Consider the following 23310-nt stretch of genomic DNA (forward strand, 5'->3'; position numbering starts at 1 on the left):
AGATCACCATTTCTTGGAGTGGAAGAAAGCAAAACAAAACATGTTTAAGCAACATTTTATTAATGTAAGGCTTTTAAAAGATTGTTTCCAAGATCTGTAATTTCTCAAACTTCAGATTTATCAATCAGCAATTTTGAAGAAAAATTCTGTGCTCTGCTATTGTATTAATTGTTACTGTATATTTAGGAAGTAGTTTTTCTATTGAACTAATTATTATTAGATACTTAGGAGGTAAAATCCATAAGTTCTAAAATTCTGAATCTCTTAATAGCTCTTCCTGCTGCTGATGCTTTCTGTGATTACCATGTGGGCTGTTGGATACATATTGGACTTCAATTCAGATTCTTGGCTTTTAAAAGGATTTCTTCTAATAGTAGTGTTTTTTCTGACATCTTTGTTTCCAAGGTGTGTATATTAATCTTTGCAAGGCTGGTTATAGCATTTCCAATTTGAGTGCTTATTTCTATTGCTGATTAGCTGGAGTTGCAAATTTTTATTGAACTATGAATGTTACTTATCACATAGAAACATCCTCAGGGTGGGAAGGAAGAGCTTTGATGGCATATGATTTGACTGAAAGCAAATTGGTCAATCCAGTAATTTAACTGCATTGACAATTGGTGGAAAATAAATATCCTAGCTCACTTTTTGATCTCAGTGAAGTTAATTAACTGAGTTAATCTCAGTTAATCTCAGGGAGATTTTTTGTAACTGTTTTGCATCTTGAAGCATTTTTGCCCATTTTTCAGAAATTTTGTTTTTTCCTATTCTAAATTCGAAATCTAGATTCTAAATCTAAATCTAAACTAGTAAACTAGTTATTTTTGCTCTTAATGTTTTTTGGTTGAAACAACCTAATTAAATCACAGGAAGTTATAAAATAGTAACTATGGTATGGTTCTATTTTTAGGAAAATATTCATACATGATGTATATAAAGATTACCTGGGTTCAAGTCAAGCTTTACCACATAACAGTCTGGCCTTGAGCCAGTTGGTTTACCTCTCTGTGCCTCGATTTCTTCATCTATAAAATGAGGATGATAATTGTGACAACGCCTGCCTCATCGTTAATACGAATACAATGGTTAGAACAGTGGCTGACACACAGTACTCAATAATCATGTCACATCCCAATCCCTTCTTCTCACCTCCCTTTCCCAGTAGAATGGCACCCAGTTCCTCACGTGAATAATGGGTACCATCCTTGGATTACTGTCCTCCTCTGTTCTTCCTTTCTCCTCACGTCCCCCACTCAGCACATTACCAAGTGCTTCCTGCTCTGCCCCAGCTGGTCTGCTCTCTCCCTCTCCTCAGCTGGCACCCACGGCCAAGCCTCCCAACTGGTCTCCTGATTCCATCTCTTACCCCCCTGTAGTTCCTCCTCACTTGGCAATCAGGGTGGTATTTTAAAAAGGCAAACCAGTTTGTCTTTTCTCCTTGAGTAAAGCCCTCAAGTGGCTTTTCCTTGTTCTCAGAATGACATCCGAACTCCTTGCCTGTGAGGTATCATGTAATTCATTCCCTCCCCTCTGACATCATCTCCTCCCTTCACTGCCCTCCATCCTTCTTTCTGTTTCTAAAACACATCAAGCTCATTCCCACCCGGGGCCTTGGCTCTTGCTTGTGTCTCTGTCTGAAGGGTTCTGATACCATATTGTTGCATAGCGGGAGACGTCAGTCAGGCCTCAGCTCCAGCGTCCCCTCCTCAGCGAGGCCATGCCTGACTGACTCTACTGCATCACCCCATTGTATTTTCTTCATGGCACTTAATCACTGTTCCCTGGAATGTAAGGCCCATACAAGCAGGACACTTGTCTCTCCTGTTGAACATTTTCAGTCACTGCAAGGAAACTGTAACAATGATGATCCATAAAAGAGAGTCTGGAAGGAAGTGCTGTGATTATGAGTATTTCCGTGTCCTTCTTTTGATTACCAGCATTTTGTAGAATAAGCATGAGTTGCTTTCGTTATAACAAAAAACAGAGCATTAGAGGAATTTTACCTCTTAATCACTCACGAGCAGGACAGTAGTCTGGAAATGAATTTAAATGTTAAATAAAAGTTCAAATGTCTGAAAAATAGCAAAATGCCTAAAATTGTCTGCTATTCAGAAAACTTACAAGTCAGAGATATTCATTTATTTTCCACTAATTGGGTTGACTTGGTCTTCAGATAAATTTTAAGCCAAACTACAATCATCACTTTTTTCTTTTTTCCAGAGAGAAAGCAAAGGCTGGCCATATCTACTCACCTAGGATAGGGGCATTTGAGATTTTGTTTGTCTTAATAGAAACTCACATTACAAAAAATTTATATGGAAACTTTTGTTTGCGAGTTGAGGGCTTCATATGCTAGGCTTAGCATATGTACACTATTCAAATAGCAGACAAATTCATATGGCAACTGCTTTTATTTCTCCCACTCTGTAGAGTCCCAGTTTCACGGAGGTAAGCAGCTGTAAACTTCCACTATTATTAGGCTCCACGGGAGGTTGCTTATTGATCCAGGCTGCTGTGAGATACCTGTTAGAAGTAGACAGGTCGTAGTAGCAGGCTGTTACAAACTAGGTAGTTCACTGCACCACTTAATTAGGTCAAACCTATTTTGCTGCAAAATCTCAGACAAGCCATGCCATGGAGATTACGTGGGCTCTATTTGGCCTATTCTGGCAGCATATTGGGGACCTGAGGTTTGGGATCTTTAGTTGTTGTCAAATATTATTTTATCATAATTGTGTTTATGATCTTGATAGCTTTTTAAAAACCCTTTAATATCTATCATCAACCTTTTTTTTTTCTGGTATAAATTTTAAAGTAGATCCAGGTAATCTCTATTCATGCACCGATTTACTATATTGAGTATTTATTGTAAAAGACAGATTTTTTTCTTTTGAGACAACAATATTAAACGTTTGAGTAAGTTATATGTGGACTTCCAAGGTGCTTTTGACCCAAGCGAGATGGTTGGTGTCTGATGACTAGTGTCACTGTTTGCCTTTACGTGTCTTTTTACATCGAGCGTCTGCTTTGCAAGCTGTTTGTAGGATGACAGTGCTCAAGGTTGTGTGCATCTGTATGTTTCAGAAATACCCTGCTAGCCTCTAGAAGAAAGCTTGTTAAATGCGAAGGTGAATCTCCAAGGATTTATATTTTTGCATTTTGGAGTATTTGAAAATATGATATGCCAAAAAAGAAAGAAATACAAATATATGTTGCAATAGAAGTAAAAAAAGATTTGAAAGTATAAAGTTACTGGGAATGGAATACTGTATAAGTTAATTATGGGAACTAGAACATTCACTTTATGAGGTCCCGGTGCTTCAGTTTTCTCACATGTAAAATGGGGTGATGATGGCGTGTAACTCTGTTACCACATGGAAAGTGGCGCATAGCACTCGGTGAAAGCTGTTGTTGTTATGTGAGGGCATCATTATTATTACTATTATTACTTAAGGGGATTTAGAACTAAAATTAATATGATTCGAGCTTATTTTCACTAATACCTTATGTTTATCCTTTTTTTCTTTTAGGTTCTTGGTCGGGTATAAGAACCTTATGTACTTACCAACAGTCTTTCTGCTGGGTTCCGTTTTTTGGATATTTGTGACTTGGTTCATCTTATTTGTTCCTAATATCCTTCCAGGTTACATTTAAATGCATATCTCATTTTGCTTTTAAAAATTACTAACGCCATTGTTAGAAATTTAGCTACTAGAAGAGATCCAGGGAAAGTAAGTCAAATTTATATTCATTTAATGGTCCTGGTTGGAGATGTTTAGAAATCTACTGAATTCTGGAAATGATCTCAGAGTACACTATGGAAACAGCAGGTGTCTAGTATTGATTACTCATAGGAAGGAAACAATATAATGAATTACTGTTTTATTTAGATCCATAAAAATTTATTGTATTGCCTTGAGATTCTCTTCAAGGTCCGATGGTTCTTTTAACTTGGTCAGCAGTTATAGGTGATGAATAAATCTTCTGGGTACCAAGGTCTCCTGCACGGGAAGAATACTGGAGGAAATGTGTCCCCTCAGCAATGGTCAGTGCAGTATTATTATCCAAGGCAGTGATTTTCAGTACACAGTAAAAATAAATTTGCATTGCCACCCAAAACGTACGTGAAAAAAAGTTTCAGAAAACAATAATCCGAATATGTGCTTTACCCTGATATTTTGTTGTTTTATCCTATTCTATTTCCTTTTTAACAAATGCTGGTCATAGCCCATTTATTTCTTTCATGACCTACTAATGGATGGCAGCCCGTAGCTTAAAAAAAAAACTAATCTAAGGGATAGGTTTATCACTCAAGGAGCAGGGCCCAGGCCAAGTCTAGTCACCTAGAAGTCGGGATAGGGGTTACTTCTTGGTTTATAGTTACTTATAGCTCCCATTGGGAAGGAGGCATTTTCTCCAATTTTTGATGTTCCCACCTCTTTCCAGGCTCCTTTCTCCCCTTCGAAGGATCCTAGGAAGACATTAAAGTCTTGCTTTCCTTACAGGGGAAGAGAAGAAGGGGTATGGTAGACACGTACCTTTAAACGTATTCCTTTAGCTCTATGTTATTTCTCTTTCTGGTAATGACACACTTGAAAAGAACGAATACTGTTTATGAGAGAGATGCATACACTCAGTTCAAGAATATTTTTCCATAGGAATAAATGTAAAGTGAGAGAGGCATATGAGTTCTCAGCGTGCATACATCTCCCTTCACTATATAGCATGTTTTTACTTTAGGGATGCTTTTTATTTCTGAGCATTATCTCTAATATTTTTCAGATTCCTTTCAATCTAAATGAATGGCACAGCATACCATGGAGGGCATTTGACTTTTTTCAAAAGATTTTATTACAGCTAACCTTTGTCTCATAATTATTGATTTGAGGGCAGCTTTTTAAGCACTAGCCTTATTACCACCACTTAATAAAGGCTTGGATGATATCATAATGAGATACAAAAATACTTTATCACTTGTAGAAGTCCCAAGGCTGGTAAATCCTATGGTAGTTGACATGGTACTGAAAGGGCTGGCTGATACTTTTATTTACCAACTCACATGCAGTGGAGTAAACACAGTTTAAAAATTGTGTTTCTTGATGAATTTTTAAAATGTGAGAAACTCACACTATGTCAAATTTTGCACCTAAAATGTGGTAGTTTTTACATTGAATTATTTCAAATTTGCAGCATTAGTATTAACAAACATGTTACTCCACTGTAGTTTGAAAACCTCAATTACAGAGGTATTCAGTTAGTATTCAGCTTAGTATTCAGTTGAGTTTACTGCTGTTCAATATTTGTGAAGATGTCATTATATCAGAAGAACTGTTTTGATTTCCATAGCTGGCCAGAATCTTAAGATGTTGGAGTTGACAGGAAGGTATTTTACTCACACGTACAGCATGAAGCCGTTTGATCTGAGCACCCACGTGAGGCCACTGCTAGTGAGGGCAGGTCGGTCAGTAGGTGGCGCCATCAGATCAGTGTTTTTCAAGCTGAATGCTAAATGCTGTTTGAACTGGCTTGGGTGTGCACTGAGGTGCTGCCCTGGAAAGACCCAGCCTGAGAGTGTAGACTAGTCGTGTTGCCAAGTGTGGATTGCATGGGGCTTCCACTCCCACAGCCGCCTTGCCCATCATGGGAAGAGGGTCTGGGAAACTGTGGAAAGAGTATGGTCTTTGGAATCAGACAGAATGAATTGGAGTTTTGGCCTTTTTTTCTTACTAGTTATGTACCATTGGGCAAGTAATTTCACTGAGTCTCAGTTTTTCTGTAAATCAGGGATAACAGTACCAAGTTCATGGGGCAGCTGCAAGGTTTACTATGCTAGGATGTCTGTAAAGCGCTGACCATAGTCCCCATTCTGTAAAGAATACCTATTATTTTATTATTATTAGTATTATTAATTGGTCTTATGAATAAAATCTGTGTGGAAGGCTACATGTTGGGATTAATTTTAAGAGCAGCTCTAGGTTAGCTCCTCAGATGGACAGTTTCTTCTGGTGCCTTTTATATGTTCAGCAAATAATGTGTTTATCTTTTATGAGGCAGGTTTGAGAGAAGGAGAGAGGACCTAACTGATGAGTTTGGAGGTAAGATGAGGATTCAGGAAAGAGATGGCGAACCACTGAACGTTACATTTGTGATTCCGTCTCTAGCTGAGTTAAGTTTAAGAAGGATAAATATGTGAAGCCCTAATACTGGGTTTCAGAGGATCAACGTGTACAAGTGCGCATTGTTGTGGGAATGACATAGATTCCAGTCAAGTGAAAAAGAACCAGGAGCTTTGACTAAAAACCCAGCATGGGTAGTGATGCAGCTTTCAAGGAAGCCAGTATATAAGGACGATGTGAATGTCCAAGGAAAAGACATCAGCAATCTCACTGTCTTCTGCCCTGGTCAGGACACACCTGAGATGTGTTCTTTTAAAAGAGAGCAGGAACAAAGCAGGAACATACCCAGGAGAGCGTGTTGCAGGAGGAATGCTGTTGCTGCTTATCCTGGAAGTGTGAGCTCTGCCTTCCCGTTTCAGGTGTTTGGAAGTCTGTCATTTGGAAGCCAGTGCACTGTATAGAATGAGCACTCAATAATTATTGAACAAATGGGGAAGCAGCTTCTGTAGGGTCTATCTATAGGACACCTATAGTGTAGATCTACAGTGTAGAAATGAAGGAGCTAAAGAATGAAAACCAGTTAGTCCAAGTTATAAAAAGGCAGATTTTAGATCCACGCTGAGAAACTTTTTAACTGCAAAAGGGTCACAAGCTAACTGGGGAGGCTGCGATGTCTACAAACAACTATGACCTAAGGGCTAAGTGCTGTAGAATAAGCATTCTTAGGTTCAGGGAAGGGAGAGAATCCTTTCCCATAGGGAATCAAGAAAGACCTAAAGGGGGAAGGAGGGTTTTAAGTTAGGTCTCGAAGGCAGTTAGGACTTGGACGTCCCAAAACTGTGGTTTTAGAAGTAGATGGGGTGAAGTGGGGAGCACTTGAGGGCAATGAACCCCACAAAGCAAGGACATGGAAGCAAGGAATGTTTGGCTTTTATGTGAGGGAATGTAGTGCGATTCAGTTTACTTGGAAGGAGAAAAATCCATTGATTCTCCTGGGATTGGTTTTGAAAGTTAATTCAGAATAAGAGCCCACAATTTGGTCCAGTCAATACATATGAGATGATCATGTGATTAAACTGAATGTGTTTTTGAGACTGTGTGATGTGTGTTGATCAGGATTTTATGGGAATTAAATTTCAGTTTCACACAACTTTTTTGGATCCTGTCTCTTTCTTAAAGCCAGGCCCATCTGCAGATAAACAGATAAACTAAACCAACAAGATTCGTTCCTGCTTACCTGAACCAGATGTGGTTGTGTTGGTTTTCGTGGGCTAGAGCAGTGCTTCTCAAACTATAATGTGCATGTGCATCCTCTAGGGATCTTGTTAAAATCCAGGGTCTGCTTCTGCAGGTCTGGGGTGAGGACTGGAATTCTGCCCTTGTAACAGTCTTCCAGGTAAAGCCATTGCTGTGGGACCCATGGACCACACTTTGAATAGCAAGCGTTCAGAGTTTTATTTTATGGCCACCTTTTCCACTCTGAAGTTTAGCAGAAGAACATCTTGGCAACACCTTGGAAGGCAGATACAGTTACTATGTCAATATAGTGATTTTAATTGGGCAAGGAGAACTGGTTTACTACTGGCGTATTTGTTTATTATTGCACATTCATTTGTCTTTCCCTGGGGCAGAGTTTTACTTTTTTTTTTTTTTAATTAATTAATTAATTAATTAATTAATTTATGGCTGTGTTGGGTCTTCGTTTCTGTGCGAGGGCTTTCTCTAGTTGCGGCAAGTGGGGGCCACTCTTCATCGCGGTGCGCGGACCTCTCATTATTGCGGCCTCTCTTGTTGCGGAGCACAGGCTCCAGACGCGCAGGCTCAGTAATTGTGGCTCACGGACCTAGTTGCTCCGCGGCATGTGGGATCTTCCCAGACCAGGGCTCGAACCCGTGTCCCCTGCATTGGCAGGCAGATTCTCAACCACTGCGTCACCAGGGAAGCCTGAGTTTTACTTTTTTATACAAAGAATTTGTACCATTTCAAAAACACTTCAAAGTGGGTAATGTTTATCCTTGAAACACTTTATCTTAATTTATCCATAATATCTGCCTTTCCAAATAGTATCTGATTTGTAATCACTTTGCAAGGAGAGCAATTTCTTTGTTTCTGAATTAACTCAGCCTAATACAGTTACAAGGATTAAGTTATAAAAACTTTCCAGTAGGAAATCTTTGCTAGCATTAATTTAATATATAGGGAAATATTTTTAGTTGGCCTCTCTGAATTCAGTGGTTTGTTTCTTTGACTAATTTTGTTAAAATGATCAGAAAATACTGTTTTAGATGTGCACAGGAGAGCCACAGTTACACTGTTTAGATATTAATTTATTTGGATATGGAAGGTTTTTCAATTTTTAGGAGGTTCTTCATACATTATAACTATTCCTATCAATATTTTATATGAGTTTCAACTAATGAGAAGAGATTAATTATTAGCCAACTATGAGCAAATTCCTACAGGATTAGAGCATAGAATGGGGCCAGGTTTGAGGGTAGGGATATGTGTACGTAAGGGAAGGTGAGGCTAGAATGCAGAGAAAAGAGACTCTTAGGCACCAGTGATGAAATCTGCTTTCATCATAATTAGGCTGTTCTTACTTGAAGTCTGATATGTTCCTTAACTTTGCTTTAACATTTAGCAGGCACCACTTTCTATTTCGTTTTCATTCTCAGCATAGTAGCCTTCCTCTACTTTTTCTACAAGACTTGGGCAACTGATCCAGGCTTCACTAAGGCTTCTGAGGAAGAAAGGAAGATGGTGAGCTTTCTCTGTAATGTTACTGATTTTTTTATAGGAGGGTATGGAAACTATAGAGGGTCATGACCATGTTGGTTTTTGTCGTGCCTGCGTCTCTGGTGCCTGGGACCTAATAGATGCAGTGTAAATGTGGGATGATTAAAATCAACAAACAGATTTCTCCACTGTCATTTATTTATATGAAACTTTAAAAAATATTTTTATTTTTTATTACAGTAATATCCCACCAGGACTTTTTCAGATATAATTTCTGTCAGTAGATATGAGCGCCTACTTCTTTATAGTAATACTTAGATAATGATCATACAGTTTAAATTCCCCCATTAAGTACATGGAGGGTATCTAGGCAGGGGTCAAGCAGAGTCCTTCTCCTTACTGGCTGAGAAGATGCCCCTTCTCTTCCTCAGACATGAAATTGTCAGATGACATGATGTGTCTTCCATTGCTCGTGAATGTTTAGAAGCTGGGGAGACGGTTGTCTTCTTTGTTACCTAAAGCCAGTGTTCCTGAAAGACTGCCTTTGGTGCTTCTAACCATCAGTTCTGATGTATAGGTGGTTTTTGTTCCTTTTTTATGAGTGCATAATGTGTGTATTTATTTTTCTCTAGCATACTGTAACTGAGAAATCATTGCCATTCATGGAGAAAAGGGGGGGTGTAATTTTTATGCATTCTAATTTATTGGCTATGGTTGAAAATGCAGCCTTGAAAAGTCACATATTTCAAGCACAGGATGATATGGTGGCAAGTCTTCTAAGTTGCTTTTCTAGCTACCTCAGTTTGGAGAGAGAGCTGTGAGAATGGTATGTAACCATGCATCATCCATTCCCCACTAAAACGCAAACGTAAGGTCAAACTTGATGTCTTTCAGAATATCATCACCCTTGCAGAGACCGGCTCTCTGGATTTCAGAACATTTTGTACATCATGTCTTGTGAGTGAGTCTTTTCTTTATAATTTTTTTCCCATCGTAAAAGCGAATTCTTGGTTACGTTGCTCATGTAAGCATTTTTCAAATCTTCATGGTATATTTGTACACCTTTCTTTTTACCAGGTGTAAAATTTGTTTTCTGTAATTTTGCATTACTGTCAGAACAGTCTCCTGCCTTGAACATGTGGGAGAATGATGTTTGTAATCTCTTGAAGTTGCCTGTGGTTAAATCTCTTTGTGTGTTTTCTTTGCTTTTTCCTGCCATGAAGCATATGTCAGAACTAACTTGGAGTCAGAGGCTCATGATGACCCTAGAAACCACTTAGTGAAACCTTTGATTTAGCAACTGAAGATTCATAGCCTAGAGGGAGGAAGTAACTTTCCCTAAATTATTGGCAGAACCAGAAGTGTAACTCGGTTCCCTTTTTCTTAGTCCAGGGCTCATTCTGCTGTGTGGTGCTGCCTCATTTCCCCTTAGTCAGTGTCAGTAAGCTCTGGAATTCAGATCCCTTTTAGCGATGGCCTAATTAGACATGTGGAAGTAAATAGTAATAAGGCATTCCAGAGCCTCTAAGTGAATTGATGATCGATTTAGGATTATTTGTGCCAATGTCGTTATAATTTAGGAATAAGATTTTGATGTGTTACCACTTTGAGATTCTGATTTTTGCTTAGATCTCTCTTAATTGTCCACTTAGATAAGGAAGCCATTAAGGTCACTCCATTGCCATGTGTGCAACTCCTGTGTGGCTCGGTATGATCAACATTGCCTGTGGACTGGACGGTGCATCGGTGAGAGGGTCAAGTTTCCATTTACCATTTTGAAGTTCAGCTCTCTTTAGTTATGTGTGTGACTCAGAAAAAGTGGAAAGCACGTAAGGGGTCCATTCTTGCTTGTCAGAGAATCAGCTTTGTGGTCTAACACTTTTGGAACACTGACTCTTGATGTTAATAATAATAATTAATGTCATTTGTATAGTATTTTAACATGTATAAAGTACCTTCATATATAGTATCCTATTTGAACATCAGAGGTGGGTATTATTACCTCCATTTTAGAGTTGAAAAAATATTAAAGGTCAAATTATTTGCTTGAGATCACTTTAGTAGTGTCAGTCTTCCACTCCAGATACCATGTCTTTACCATATTTTGTGTCTTGTCCCTTCTATTCACCTTCTCTACTTGCCTCTAAGGCTCAGGTAGGTGCTAGAACCAGGGACGGCAGGGGTCTGGGGATTGCCTTCCACCCAGGGAGCGTTCTGATCTGAAGCCCTGGGTTTCCTCCGAGCCGTCACAGTAAAACCCAGGGCTTTATTATGAGGAACTGCAGAGGAACTGTGGTCATGGGTCTTCAGGGGAGGCTATGCATGTATAATCTTGATGAACAAAAGGCTGCCTCAGCTCAGGCAGCTTTCCTCGGCACATTTTGATGTTCTCCACTATTCCTAGAGAACAGGTGAAGAGAGAATTCCTGGGCTTCCAGGCTTCGTGTATCCCATCCCACCATAGAGATGAGATGATTGGCATTATAACAGGCAGCTTTTAATGGCAGTGGGAAAACAATCGTATGAGCCCACATATTGTTATCACACTGCGTTTACGTAGTGTTTTCATGTATATCATCCTGTTTGGTTGCCACAGGCCTGTGAAGTAGACAGAAGAGATATTTTCCCCATATTAAAAGTAAGAACACTGAATCAGAGAAATTAAATGATGGACCTATAGTCACACAGCTTGTCATTCGTAAATCTGGGTCTCCTGATTCCAGTGGGTGTTGCTCCTTCTGCTGGGCTTTGCTACCTCAGGAGGAGGGGGGAATGTGAGGGTGGCTAAGGAGTTTTTGTGTCATTAGCATCAAAATGCTGCCATCTCCAGCATCAAGGGGGCAGCACATGCAACAGTGGGGCTTGGTTGCCTGGCCCCCTCACCCCTTCTTTGCTTCTGTAGGCCTTTCTCAGGCCGCAGGTTGCCCCTCTTTTGCTATGTCAGTCTCCTGCAATATATCTATTGCCCCTCATTTGTTTTCTCTGTTCCCCTGATTAAGTCAGTACTTGATGTCCAGAAGTTGTACTTATATAATCTTATTACACGGAAGGAAGGAAGAGACAGGGTATGACTTGCCCCAAATCCTGCCTCCTCCCCTCCCTCCAATGCTGTATAGGCCATCCTAGAGCTGTATTTGTTCTATCCAAAAAAGAAGTGTAATGAATAAATATTAGTTTAGTTAACATGGACAATTGAACGTGACATATCAGAGCTGTTTGGTTTGGGTTTAATGGTATTTAAAAGCAAAACAATAGCTTATTTCTCTTTTACTTTGGTGAAGGCTTTTGACAGGGAAGTGGTTTAATAAGGTCTTGATCTGGAAAATCATTGGAAGAAAGTATTAAACATGTTTTTCTTTTTGATGTAGGTTTTGGCAACCATCATTATTACATATTCTTCTTATTTTTCCTTTCCATTGTGTGTGACTGGATTATATATGAATCTTTCATCTGTAAGTATAAAGTTTTCTTACAGCAGACTTATGCACCTTCACTCACATATACTTTTTCTTGTAAACTCTTGTATCTCACATTCCGGCTGGATGACTATAAACCATACCCTAATAAAAATGAAACAAACGTCTCTAAGACTCTCTCAGCATCGGGAAGCTGCAAGAGTGCTAGAAGAGGTTAGTTGTCAGTAGTTTGGAAGAGATTCTACTCTAAAGTGACCTTGATAAATTTGAGAAGTGGTCAGAAATAGAGATTCATTTAAGGTAAGTGCAGATTTATCCCCCAGTGAAATGAGTAAAAATCAGGTGCTCAAGTACAAAGCAAGGGAAGTGATAAGTCAATAAACTAGGGAAAAAAAAAAGATTGGTGCTAGAGAGGTTGTGGGAGGGAGGTGGAGGTGGTCACAGTAATTAAGGAACAAAACTCTGAAAGCTCATGCCATTTGACAGATGTCAAGTCACAACTTAGAACTGATGGGAAAACAGTAACAATGATCGAAAGGTCGGAAATAATAACTTGGAAGAAAACATTAGCTCACTTATTCTGCATCCCTGAGAAAGGCAAATAACTTTTCAACAGCAGTGCAGAAGGGCGTTGAGGGGGTCTCATGGAGGGAGTGACGTTGAGCTGTTCCAAGGTGAGCGACTAAGAACAGGGTTTAAATTGAAGCAGGGAGGATTTTGGTTAGCTCTTAAGAATTGCATGACTGTGCTTTTCATACCTTGGAATAGGTTACCTAACCGGAAACACTTACTGTGCTTGTAGTTTATTTTGACTTTATTTGTTTAACTGTTTATTATTCATTTATTCTGAAGGTTTTAGGAGAATTTGGATCTAGAGGCAGAGGCTTCGCTACTGATCTGTTTCCATCCACCCTCCTGTTATATTCATGCTTAAGTCTTAGATTTTGCCGGTAGAATACTAGTTTGTTGCTTGAGCTAAAATCTGAAATGATGCAGGAGGACGTGGAAAGTTTTTTCCTACGTTTTTTCTTTTCCCCTTAGCATCCCAAGTCCCACTGCACCTTACACTCCCCGCCCCGCTCACCCACTGGCTTTCTCTAGTTTAAATTTTGTTTCGTTGTTGAAAGACAGTTCCTCCTGTGCTGTCCCCAGCCTCCCAGATCTCTTCTCCAGAAACATCCAGTATTACAAGTTTTGTTTTGTTTAAGGTTTCATTTTTAGAGATTGTTAATTAAAATCTACGAAATGATCTATTTTTAGCCCTGCCGTAGGCATGGAGGGGGCCTCAGTTACCTTGTCAGCCCCTCTCCCTACCAGACACCGTCGGTGTCTCTGATCACTAGGGAATGCTTTTGTAGCTCAGGGTAACTACCACCATCTCAAATGGACCTAGGTTAGAAGGTTGTGATCCCTGATCTCAGTTCTTGTCAAAGGCCATCAGAAATCCTAAGCATTGAAATTTTAAAACCTCTTAGATTATGTCCTGTGGTGTAAGAAATAAAAGATTTTGTTGACAGTGCTGCTTTCTGTCGAAAGAGCTGCCTTTTTAAGGCCTGACAGTAAAGCATGTTCCTGGAAAACCTTTTTAAGCTGGCCCATGGACCAACTTGTCCCTTGGACTTGATCCTCGTGGAGAGGAGCCAGATTTTACACCGCTCTTGTCTCTCCCCATCCTCTCTCTTCACTAAAAATAGTCATCTTTGTGTGGTGGCTATGTCCAGCATACGACTGTATTGATAAGGACAGAAGTAATTTTCCATCACATTCATTCTTTCCAAGTTGCTTCCTTATTACATGCGTTTGGTTCTTCCCTCCTCTTTGTCTTTATTCTCTGGCTCTGAACCAATTTGTGTATCACGTTTTTTGTTTCTTAGGAACAGTCCCACCTTACATTTACTAACAGCTGTATAGACTAGCTGAACGTGTTTTGTTAACTTTTATCCCATTTATATTCTGACAGTATTTCTTTACACCGAACGCACGCATCCTGTCATTTATCGTTATTTCACAGACAGCAAAAACGAACTTTTGCTCCATTTTTCTAATGAGGCCTCATTGTCATCCCACCTTCTTCGTTTCTCGTTAACGCTCCTGGTGCCAGAACGCTGCTGTGCACCCTCATCCTCCTCGTGGGATCCGGTTCCAGCTTCTCTGACTCTGTGCAGCCTCCATGCATTTCCCCTTCTGTGAGGTCTGTTTTCAGGGTGGACAGTAAGTCACTCAAAGTGTCAGCATCCCGCACATTACAGGGAGAAAGATTTTAGATCATTGTTAGAAAGAACATTGTAACCGTCAGAGTTGTTTAAAGATGAAAATGATTGACCTGGAGCAATACGCATTCCCTATCATTAGCCAGTGACCACCTGATAAGAATGTATTATTAGTACATATTAAAGTGTTATATTGCATAACATAATGTATGTGGCCATTTGCAGCCATATCTTTGATAAATCTGAAATCAGTCCTATGAAAATTTCCGTTCAAAGTCATGCTGTGTTATCAAAAAAATTCCCAGAAGGGAGCAGTAGAAATCCAGAAGCTGAAAGAAAATAGATACTCTTTCCCACGCAGCAGCTGTTTCCTCTGCCTGCTGTTAGAAATTATATTCTTTTTTTTGTTATATCAGGTACATGGAATGCATCTTTCTTTGCAGCCCTAATGAGAAGCTCTAAAGAAAGTGTAATTTACCTTAAGTTTTTTACATTGATTGTTACTCAATGATGATTGCCCTTAGAATTCTTCTGGCATATATTCATGAAGGATGGTTGGAAATCAAATGAGACTCAAAAAGAAAAAATGGACAGACAGTTGATAGTTAAGTCATGGACTCACTTTCTTCCTGTCCCAGGAGCTCTTAAGTGCTGCTTTGGGAAAATGTCTGAAACTACTTTTCAAATTGTCAGAGGCATTTATGAAACCTCAAGGTGCAAATCTACACAATTCTTATTTCCTTGTCCTTTATGAATGCTCATGATGCCTGTTTAAAGTCATTGGTTTTACATAGCCTTGAAGATCTGCTCCCTTGTTTCTGCTGCTTCCTACCTGTGTTCTCCTTACTGCTACTCTTGGCTGTGTGGGTTAGGGGGTCAGTATCATGAAGACCATAGTGAAGGCCTCACTTTTGATCGGCATGTAAATAGATGTGTCTGGGGAAAAACTGAGCTGCGACCATATGAATCTTGTTCTCTGTTCTTTTCCTAGGGGTGTCTGACTCATGAGTTCTCTCACCTGGCTTTTCTCCCCCTGCAGGATTAATTATGGTCCCAGTGCAGAAGTACACCCAGTAACTGCATGCTGTAGGCTGTGGTCCAGTGGTATCTAGGTGCTTATAGGATTTCTTGTGCCCACAGGAATGGCCTGTTGATCTGAACCCTTAATAAGAGTTTATATTCTGTTCTGTAATAGACCCTTATCTTGCTGTAACATGGATAAGATAGAGAATTTTCTAGGAGAAATATTTATTAAATGTATAATCATTCTCAGTTATCAAGTCCTTGAACAATTAACTTCTGGCCAGTGTTTTTTATGCTGAATATGCTAATTTTAGTGATGATTTTATAGACATTTTTGCTTTTATTCCCTCACTGCCAACTACCAATGCAGTATTATCATAGCCTTAACAGTGAGGTATCTTTTTTTTTTTTTTTTTAATCTTTGTTGAGCTGGCATTTATTTGGAAGAGAAAATCTTAAAGTTGAGTTCTGATCTGTGCCATCATGTCTTACTTTCTCTTCTCCCTAAACAGAACTGCAGTGATTTTTATCTTCTTGAGGAATGATCACTAGTTTGTTGCCTTTTTAAATAATGGGTTCCTTTTTTGTGAATTCACAGATTGGTCATATCATTGTGTCACAACATTCAAAGAAGATGGACTGTGGACCTACCTCAATCAGATTGTGGCCTGTTCCCCTTGGGTCGTATATATCTTCATGTTAACAAGTTTCCATTTCTCATGGTCAACATTTTTATTACTAAATCAGCTCTTTCAGGTATTTATCTTCTAATAATGCCTTTGAGTAAAATTTCCAGTACCCCATAGTGAGATAGAAAGACTTGAATTTCAAATCAGAACACTTAGATTTGAGTTCCACTTCTGTCACTTACTCTGTGGGTCTGGGCATGTCATTTGACTCCTGAATTTCAGTTTCTTTGTCTGTAAAATGGGGATAATAATGCCTGTCTACTCTCGCAGGATAGTTTAAAGGTTAGAGTCATAAGGTGTTAGTGTAGCCCTAGGAGTTATCTAATCTGACCTCTTTTATGGATAGAGGTACAGAGAGGTGAATTGAATTGCTCAGGGTCACCCAGTGAGTGGCAAAAATCAGAACTGGAAACAGGTCTTCTGACAGTTCGTTTCAAGGGGTTTTTCCATCATATAATTAAGTTATATGGCATGTGAAAGCATGGTATAAACTGTAAAGCATTGTGCAAATGTGAGATGATTATGTTCCCTCACTCTTCCCAGCCCTGTTTGTTATCCTTATTATTATGCAGTACTTAAGTGGATGGAAGTGGGGAAGAAATGAAAGCTGCATCACTAACCAACAGACATGGTACTTACACTTGCGGAGTAGGTCACGACCATTAGAAAGCTCATGCTCCAGGGCAGTAGCCACCGCCTTCAGCTTTCTGTGAAGCTTCTGTCCCCTCCCTGCTGCCTGCCTTCCTTTATGAGCGTAACCTAATTCTCATTGTTGCTATGGCCTGCCCCCGTGGAATGGACAGCCATGATCAGTCTGAGCCAATTATTGCCGGACCTCAGACAATTAGAGCATTACTCAACAAAAGCAAGATGTATTCCATTTTTATGGGGGAATAACCAATTCTGCAATAATAATAAAAAATAAAGTAAGAAAAAAGGGGGAAAAATGCTAAGGAAAGGAATTAAGCTAATAATACTGACTGAACTGAGGTTTCTGAATACTCGTCCTAATCTCCTATCTGACATCTACAGACTCAGGCGGTAAGAATGGATATTAGCATCAATGATTATTAATATTATAATCATTTATAATACCTAATATTTATATATGTTTTACGTATTCCAAAGCACTTTCCCGTCAATGGCCTCAGACATTTGAGTTGGAATCTGTGTCAAAGTCGTGTTTCCATTTTATGGATGAGAAAACTAAGCCTAAGAGATGTTGAGTGCCTTGCTTATGGCCATAGGGCTCAGTCAGAGGTGGAGTTAGAAGCAGAACCTAAGATTTGGGACATCAGTTCTAATTCTCTTTCTTCTTTCCTGGACTCTTAGAATAAGTACATTTGAGGCTATAATATCTTTACTTTTTAAAAGAAAGTTTGTTTATGCTCTCTAAGGCAGGAAAGTGGACTCAAAGTTTTGGTTAGTTTTCAAAAACAGGAATTCAGAGTAAAGGTGTTTTCTTAATAAACAAAACAATCCAGTTATTTAAAGCCCTTCGTTTCCTGAGTGCTCAGGTGAGTCATGGTTTTGACTGTAGGGAGTCAAACTGAGCATATAGAGGGCTGGCAAGGACCATGGGCTTTATTCTCACACTGACTGAGGTGTCCGCCCCAGTTCTGCCACTTTCTAAGCTGTGTGGCCTTGGACCAGTTACTTCATCTCTGTCAGCCTCTGCACTGGATCATTTTAAATATCTTATCGCAAATCCTTAGAGAATCCGATGAGGATGCTGTGATAATCTCTGTCTTACAGATGAGGAACTTGATGTTTGAATTATTTTGAGGATTAGGTGAGATATCTCAGTGAATAATATTGGTTTTAATGATTTGAGAGTTTTTAAAGTTACCTTAATTCTTACCCTTCCCCAAATTTATGGATTTAAATGTTCTTCACTTCAGATGAACTTTTTTATTTGGCCCTTCTCAAAGGGATACTAAGAAGCGTATAGAGGTTGAGATAATTGCATTAATACTGACCTTATGTTGTTTGATTCACCTGGAAGTTGAATGCTGAATGTGTTGAGAATCTAAATATGGCCGTAAGCCACAGCTTGAATTACTAAAGCAATCATTTCACGACTCTGAGTCAACACACTCTGCTTTCTTAAAGGTTAATAAAAGTCAGACAATCAAAAAAAAATAAAATGCCTAGCTACTAGATTTACATAGGAGTCTTGTTTCGAGCTGCTCTGTCCTTCCCCTCACCGTGATCCTTGGTTAGCAGTCCAGGTGATGTTGTCTCTGGGGGAGAACTGAATGTTTGCCAGTGTCCTGTGATGCGTTGCTAAGAGTGACGAGCCTCGATGTGGTGGTGTTTTTCATGTACCTTCCCACCTTCATTTTCAGATTGCTTTTCTGGGCCTGACCTCTCATGAGAGAACCAGCCTGCTGAAGCAGAGCAGGCACATGAAACAGACGTTGTCCCTCAGGAGGACCCCATACAAGTAAGTGAGACCTATTCTGCCCACTGAGCCGGTGCAAGGTGCTGGCCTCGCCATTGGTTTCCCGACCTAGTGTCACCACCCACAGCCCTGCTGCCATCCTCTAACTGGCTGACGGAGTTGAACCTCTTCTTTCTTGGAAGCCTCAGTGACAGGAGATGAGTGGTAAGGTCACAAGCCCCAAGGTGGTAAGATTTAGTCTACTGGACTCAGCACAAACAGTAAGTGACTTTGAAGTTTTGCCAAGATGGGAGATCTCTTCAGTCAAGCCACATGGTCACAAGGTTGCATATTGCTGGCATGAAGTCAGCGTGAGATAACTAAGCACGTGGCTGAGAAAGCCAGCCACAAGACTCTCTGTAGAAAGCGTTAGATTGTGAGCTTTGCCAGGATTTTCAACCTGGCTTTCTATCATCAGTAATTCTTTTAGCCCAATGTTTAAAGCGCCCACCTGTGTTAGGGAAAAGTTACTTTTTCAGGTTTGGGATATGTTTTCCCCAGAGCACTGGTTGTGTAAAACCTGTCCTCAGCTGAAAATGAGAGTGTTTGTAGGATGGCTGTCATCTTATGAGATGAGAGATCAGGGTTTGAAGCTTATCTTCCTGTCAGATATATCGGGATCTTGGAGGCTGGGAGTGCTGCAGAGGTGACCCAGGGCCCTCTAGGGATTTGACCGCTCACTGCATATCTCATGAGCAGTCTATTTTAAAGCACACTCGTGGTACAAGATGAAACTGTTAGGCTGTTAGGCAAGGAAATCAGAGCCTGGGATATGACTATGATGTGTGTTTAGAGGAGAGAAATTGACTTAATTGGGAAGAGACGGCCAAAGTGATGGAGTGTAGAGAGTCGTGTTAAGCTTGTGATGATTATTTCAGACTGGCAGTGATAATAAAATCCCTTTCTCAGTGACTTAACCAGAGGAATAAATATTTACTCCACCAAAGCACGGACCTCTTTGTGATAGAGGTGGAATTTTAAGCTGAGCCTTGAAAGCTGTGGGGTGGGGAGAAGGAAGGAAGGGCATCCCGAGCCCTGGAGAAGTGTCTGAATAAAGGGCCAGAGGTGAGAGAGTTGGGGCATTTTGGGGAATTGCTAAGACATGGCAGCATTACTGGAGGAACTAAAGGTAAAACCTTGGAGCCACTTTGAATTTAGCTTCAAACCAAAGATTTGTCTTATTGTCTTCCCCTAGGTTACTTTTACTCACTAGCCAGCTCTTGAACTGGGCCCTGTCAGTCCCCAGCATGCCTCCCTGCTTCCACCCCATCAGTTCCGTGTGGGCAGCCCCCTGCCTGGGAAGCTGCCTTCTTAGCAGCCTTGGGAATTTCTTGACCACTCTCACTAACCTGCAGCAGCGGCACACGCATCCTCACACACAGACGTGTTCCGACGTGTTTAAGACGTTGGGTTAGGCCCTTGAAAGATGGGGCGTATGCCTAAAAATGAATATTCATGATAACCGAACAGACAGTAGCATTCAGGAATTTAATGGAGGAAAAAATGATGCTGAAGATATGTAGTCAGGAAGGCTCCAAAGGGGAAGTGGGCCTTGACCTAGGCCTTGAGAACTGGTAGGGCTTAAAAGGATAAGGGTGTTACCTGATGGAAGAGTAGGGGAGTGTGGTGGGTTCCAGGGTAGAAGAATGGCCCATGCAGTTGTGATCACGGGAAAAATAAAGCCAGAGTAGCTATAACAAAAGATGAGTTTGGAGCATCAATACCCGAGGAGTCCTGGGCTTTATTATATAGGGCTGTGAGTACAAAGGTGAGGGATTTGTCTTTGAGCCTCTGGGCAGAGGAATGTCGTTAAAGGGTTTTGACTGGGAGGTTAGGGGCCATGAATATATCAGGTGTTTGGAGGACCAGTCTCCAGTATGTAGGATGAATTAGAAGGAATTGAGACAGAGACACCATTTAGAGTTTCTTAGAATTCGAAGAATCCCATCTTGTTGATAATAGTTTTTCTGGCCTCTCTGGCCCTTGAGATAGTCCAAGTCTGAATTAGAGCAGTGGGAATGGAAAGAAAGAAACTTAATGGTGGCAGTGACTGTTCTAGTGAGTGGGGACCCAAAATGAACTTGAGTTGCTGGGCACAAGCCAGGGAATCTCAAAATAGGGATTCAGGTCCAGAAATGGAACTGGGCTTCGGTTTTAAGGGCCATAAATTCAAGAACTGTCTGATTCACCTCTGGATTCCTGCAGGATCTTGGAAGGATGTATACTGTAAATTCTCAGTGAATGTTTATGGTTTGAATGAATGTTTGTCAAATGCTAATAGGAAATGTAGTAAGACGTGTTCTCTTTCTTTCTTGGCAGCCTTGGGTTCACACAGAACCTCGCAGATTTCTTTCAGTGTGGCTGCTTTGGCTTGGTCAAGCCCTGTGCAGTAGACTGGACGTCACAGTACACCATGGTCTTTCACCCAGCTAAGGAGAAAGTTCTTCGCTCAGTGTGAAGAAAAGCAACCCACAACTCTCACTCTGATTTGTTTGTATTTATGTTGATGCCCTGTGGTCTGCAAGTGAAGTGAAGATTTAGAGTTCACCTAAGCCCAAAGGAAAACACAGGTGGTTTTTAAAGCATTTGGTAAAAACAGAAGTTCTCGAGAAAGGCTTACACTTTTTCAGACTTAGTAAGATGGACTGTTTCTGAACAATCTTGGCAGACATCTAAAAAAAAAAACTTTTATATTTTTCACAAGAAAACGCAAGTTTCTTTTTCTTTTTTTTTTTTTTTGGAGATAATATTCACCAATTATGGAGAAAATGTGGTATTTTCAAATACTTTTATTGGCTGTTTCAAAATAGTATTATTCTTTAAACTTGTAATTTTTGATAAATTATTTGTCCTTGTTTTATCTATAAATATGTAAAAATATATTTAAATAGATGTACCTGTTTTGCTTTCACACTTAATAAAAATTTTTTTTTGTAGTTGAGACTTCCTTTCTGACACTTGACACTTCTTGAATCTTAAATTGAGAAAAGGTATATATAGGATGTGAAGAAAAATTCCCAAATTCCAGGGATGAGTTGAGATCACTGTTAATAGCAACAGCAAGATTTAATCTTGTTTTACGATTTGCTTAGAAAGTTGAATGGGAAATCTTAAAGATTAATTACAATTTTTACTTAGTACCCTTAAAATATTAGACTGGTGTGATTGTAATTGCTCATTTTCTTTGTTCTGGAAGAAATGCTAATTCAACTTGAACTCTTGGTATTGTGTGTGTGTGTGTGTGTATATACATATATACATATATATATATATATATATATATATATATATATATATATATATATATGAATATGCCCCTGGACATGGCACCTTCCCGCTGAAAACCCTTCCTTAGGTTCCCATTGCTCTTGGGGTAAAAGCTAAAATTCTTATCATGTCCAACTGACCCTGAATGATAGAGCCTTATTTTGTTTACCATCTTGCTTTGGACCACAGTTTGTACTCTAATGGCATAGACCTTTCAGTTCCTCAAAGACCTGTTCTCCTTTTTTCTACAGAGGCTTTGAGATAAGGAAACTAAAGCCTAAAGAAGTTTGTATTTTCTTCAAGGTCAAATGGATACCAAGTGGGCTACCCACTCTGAGGTCCCAGCCTCCTAGAATACCACCTGACACGTATGTGTTCAATAAATATTTGAATGAATTTGTTGAATGAATGAAGGGTTTTAAAGCAGGACATGATGTGATCAGAATTGCGGCTTGAAGACTGATTCTCATTTAAGGGACAGAAGGACTTATTCTCTCTCCCTTCCTTTCCCACCAACACCCGCCAAGTAAATATTCTCAAACTGTGGTCCGTAGACCAGTTAGATCAGAATCACAGGGACAGGGCAGGGGCCTGGGGCTCACTTGTTTAAAATTCAAATTCCCAGAGCCACTGTGTTCCAGCACACCTCATTGATATGTAACATGGAAAGCACATTTCATTCATCTTTAAATTATTCCACAAATATTTATGGAACATCATGCTAGGTGTTGGAGGCTATAAAACATTTAATTGGACATACTAATCATGGCATTTACAGTCTAGAGGGGAAGCTAAGATACATGAAACTATAGTATAGTGTAGAAAATACTAAAAGCTATAAGAGGGGTGCAAATTAAATATGGTTAGAGTTTAGAGGTTGGGGAGAGCCTCAGTGTGTGTAATCAAGGAAGTGTTTATGGATGATAGGGCATCAGAAAGGGTTTTCAGTGATACTGAGTTTGGAAATAGGGAGTTGGAAGTGAAAGGCATTCAGATGGAGAGAACTCTATGAGTAAAGACAACGGGAAAGTCTAAAGTATAGTCAGAACAATGACAGCCTGGGTGTATAGGATGTTGGAAGTGGGGAGCTTGGTTAATAAGTGGGAAAGGTGGATGGGGGCTAGATCACCAGGGGCATTGAACGTTAAGCTAAGGAGCTGTAAGATTAAAGTGAGCAATAAGGAACTGTTTCTTTACTCTTGTAAGTAAAAGTTCTTGAAAACCTTGTCAATATCTCCAAGTCCTCTCTCCCATCCTCCTTCTAACCCGTCTGCAGTCAGGCCTTTACCTTCAGCGCCTCATGGAAACTGCTCTTGTCAAGCACACCGCTGTCCTCCGTGTTGCTAAATTGCGTGTCAGCTCCAAGTCCATCATACAGAACCTACCAGCAGCATCTGACAGGTGGTCACT

General features: G+C 39.9%; 1 protein-coding gene across 1 annotated transcript in view; it reads left to right on the forward strand.

Annotated features, from left to right (window-relative positions):
• The window catches only part of ZDHHC13 (zinc finger DHHC-type palmitoyltransferase 13), a 48789-nt gene extending 27355 nt beyond the window's left edge, over window positions 1-21434 (forward strand). Inside the window, 9 exon segments of the mRNA XM_068555345.1 lie at window positions 272-405; window positions 3531-3631; window positions 8752-8876; window positions 9747-9809; window positions 10505-10598; window positions 12221-12304; window positions 16100-16257; window positions 18539-18636; window positions 20953-21434. Coding sequence (XP_068411446.1) covers window positions 272-405; window positions 3531-3631; window positions 8752-8876; window positions 9747-9809; window positions 10505-10598; window positions 12221-12304; window positions 16100-16257; window positions 18539-18636; window positions 20953-21091 — 996 coding nt within the window. The 3' untranslated portion in view covers window positions 21092-21434.
• Window positions 21435-23310: the final 1876 nt, after the last annotated feature.

The sequence above is a fragment of the Eschrichtius robustus genome, chromosome 11 (assembly GCF_028021215.1).
Source record: "Eschrichtius robustus isolate mEscRob2 chromosome 11, mEscRob2.pri, whole genome shotgun sequence".
NCBI classification, from domain to species: domain Eukaryota; kingdom Metazoa; phylum Chordata; class Mammalia; order Artiodactyla; family Eschrichtiidae; genus Eschrichtius; species Eschrichtius robustus.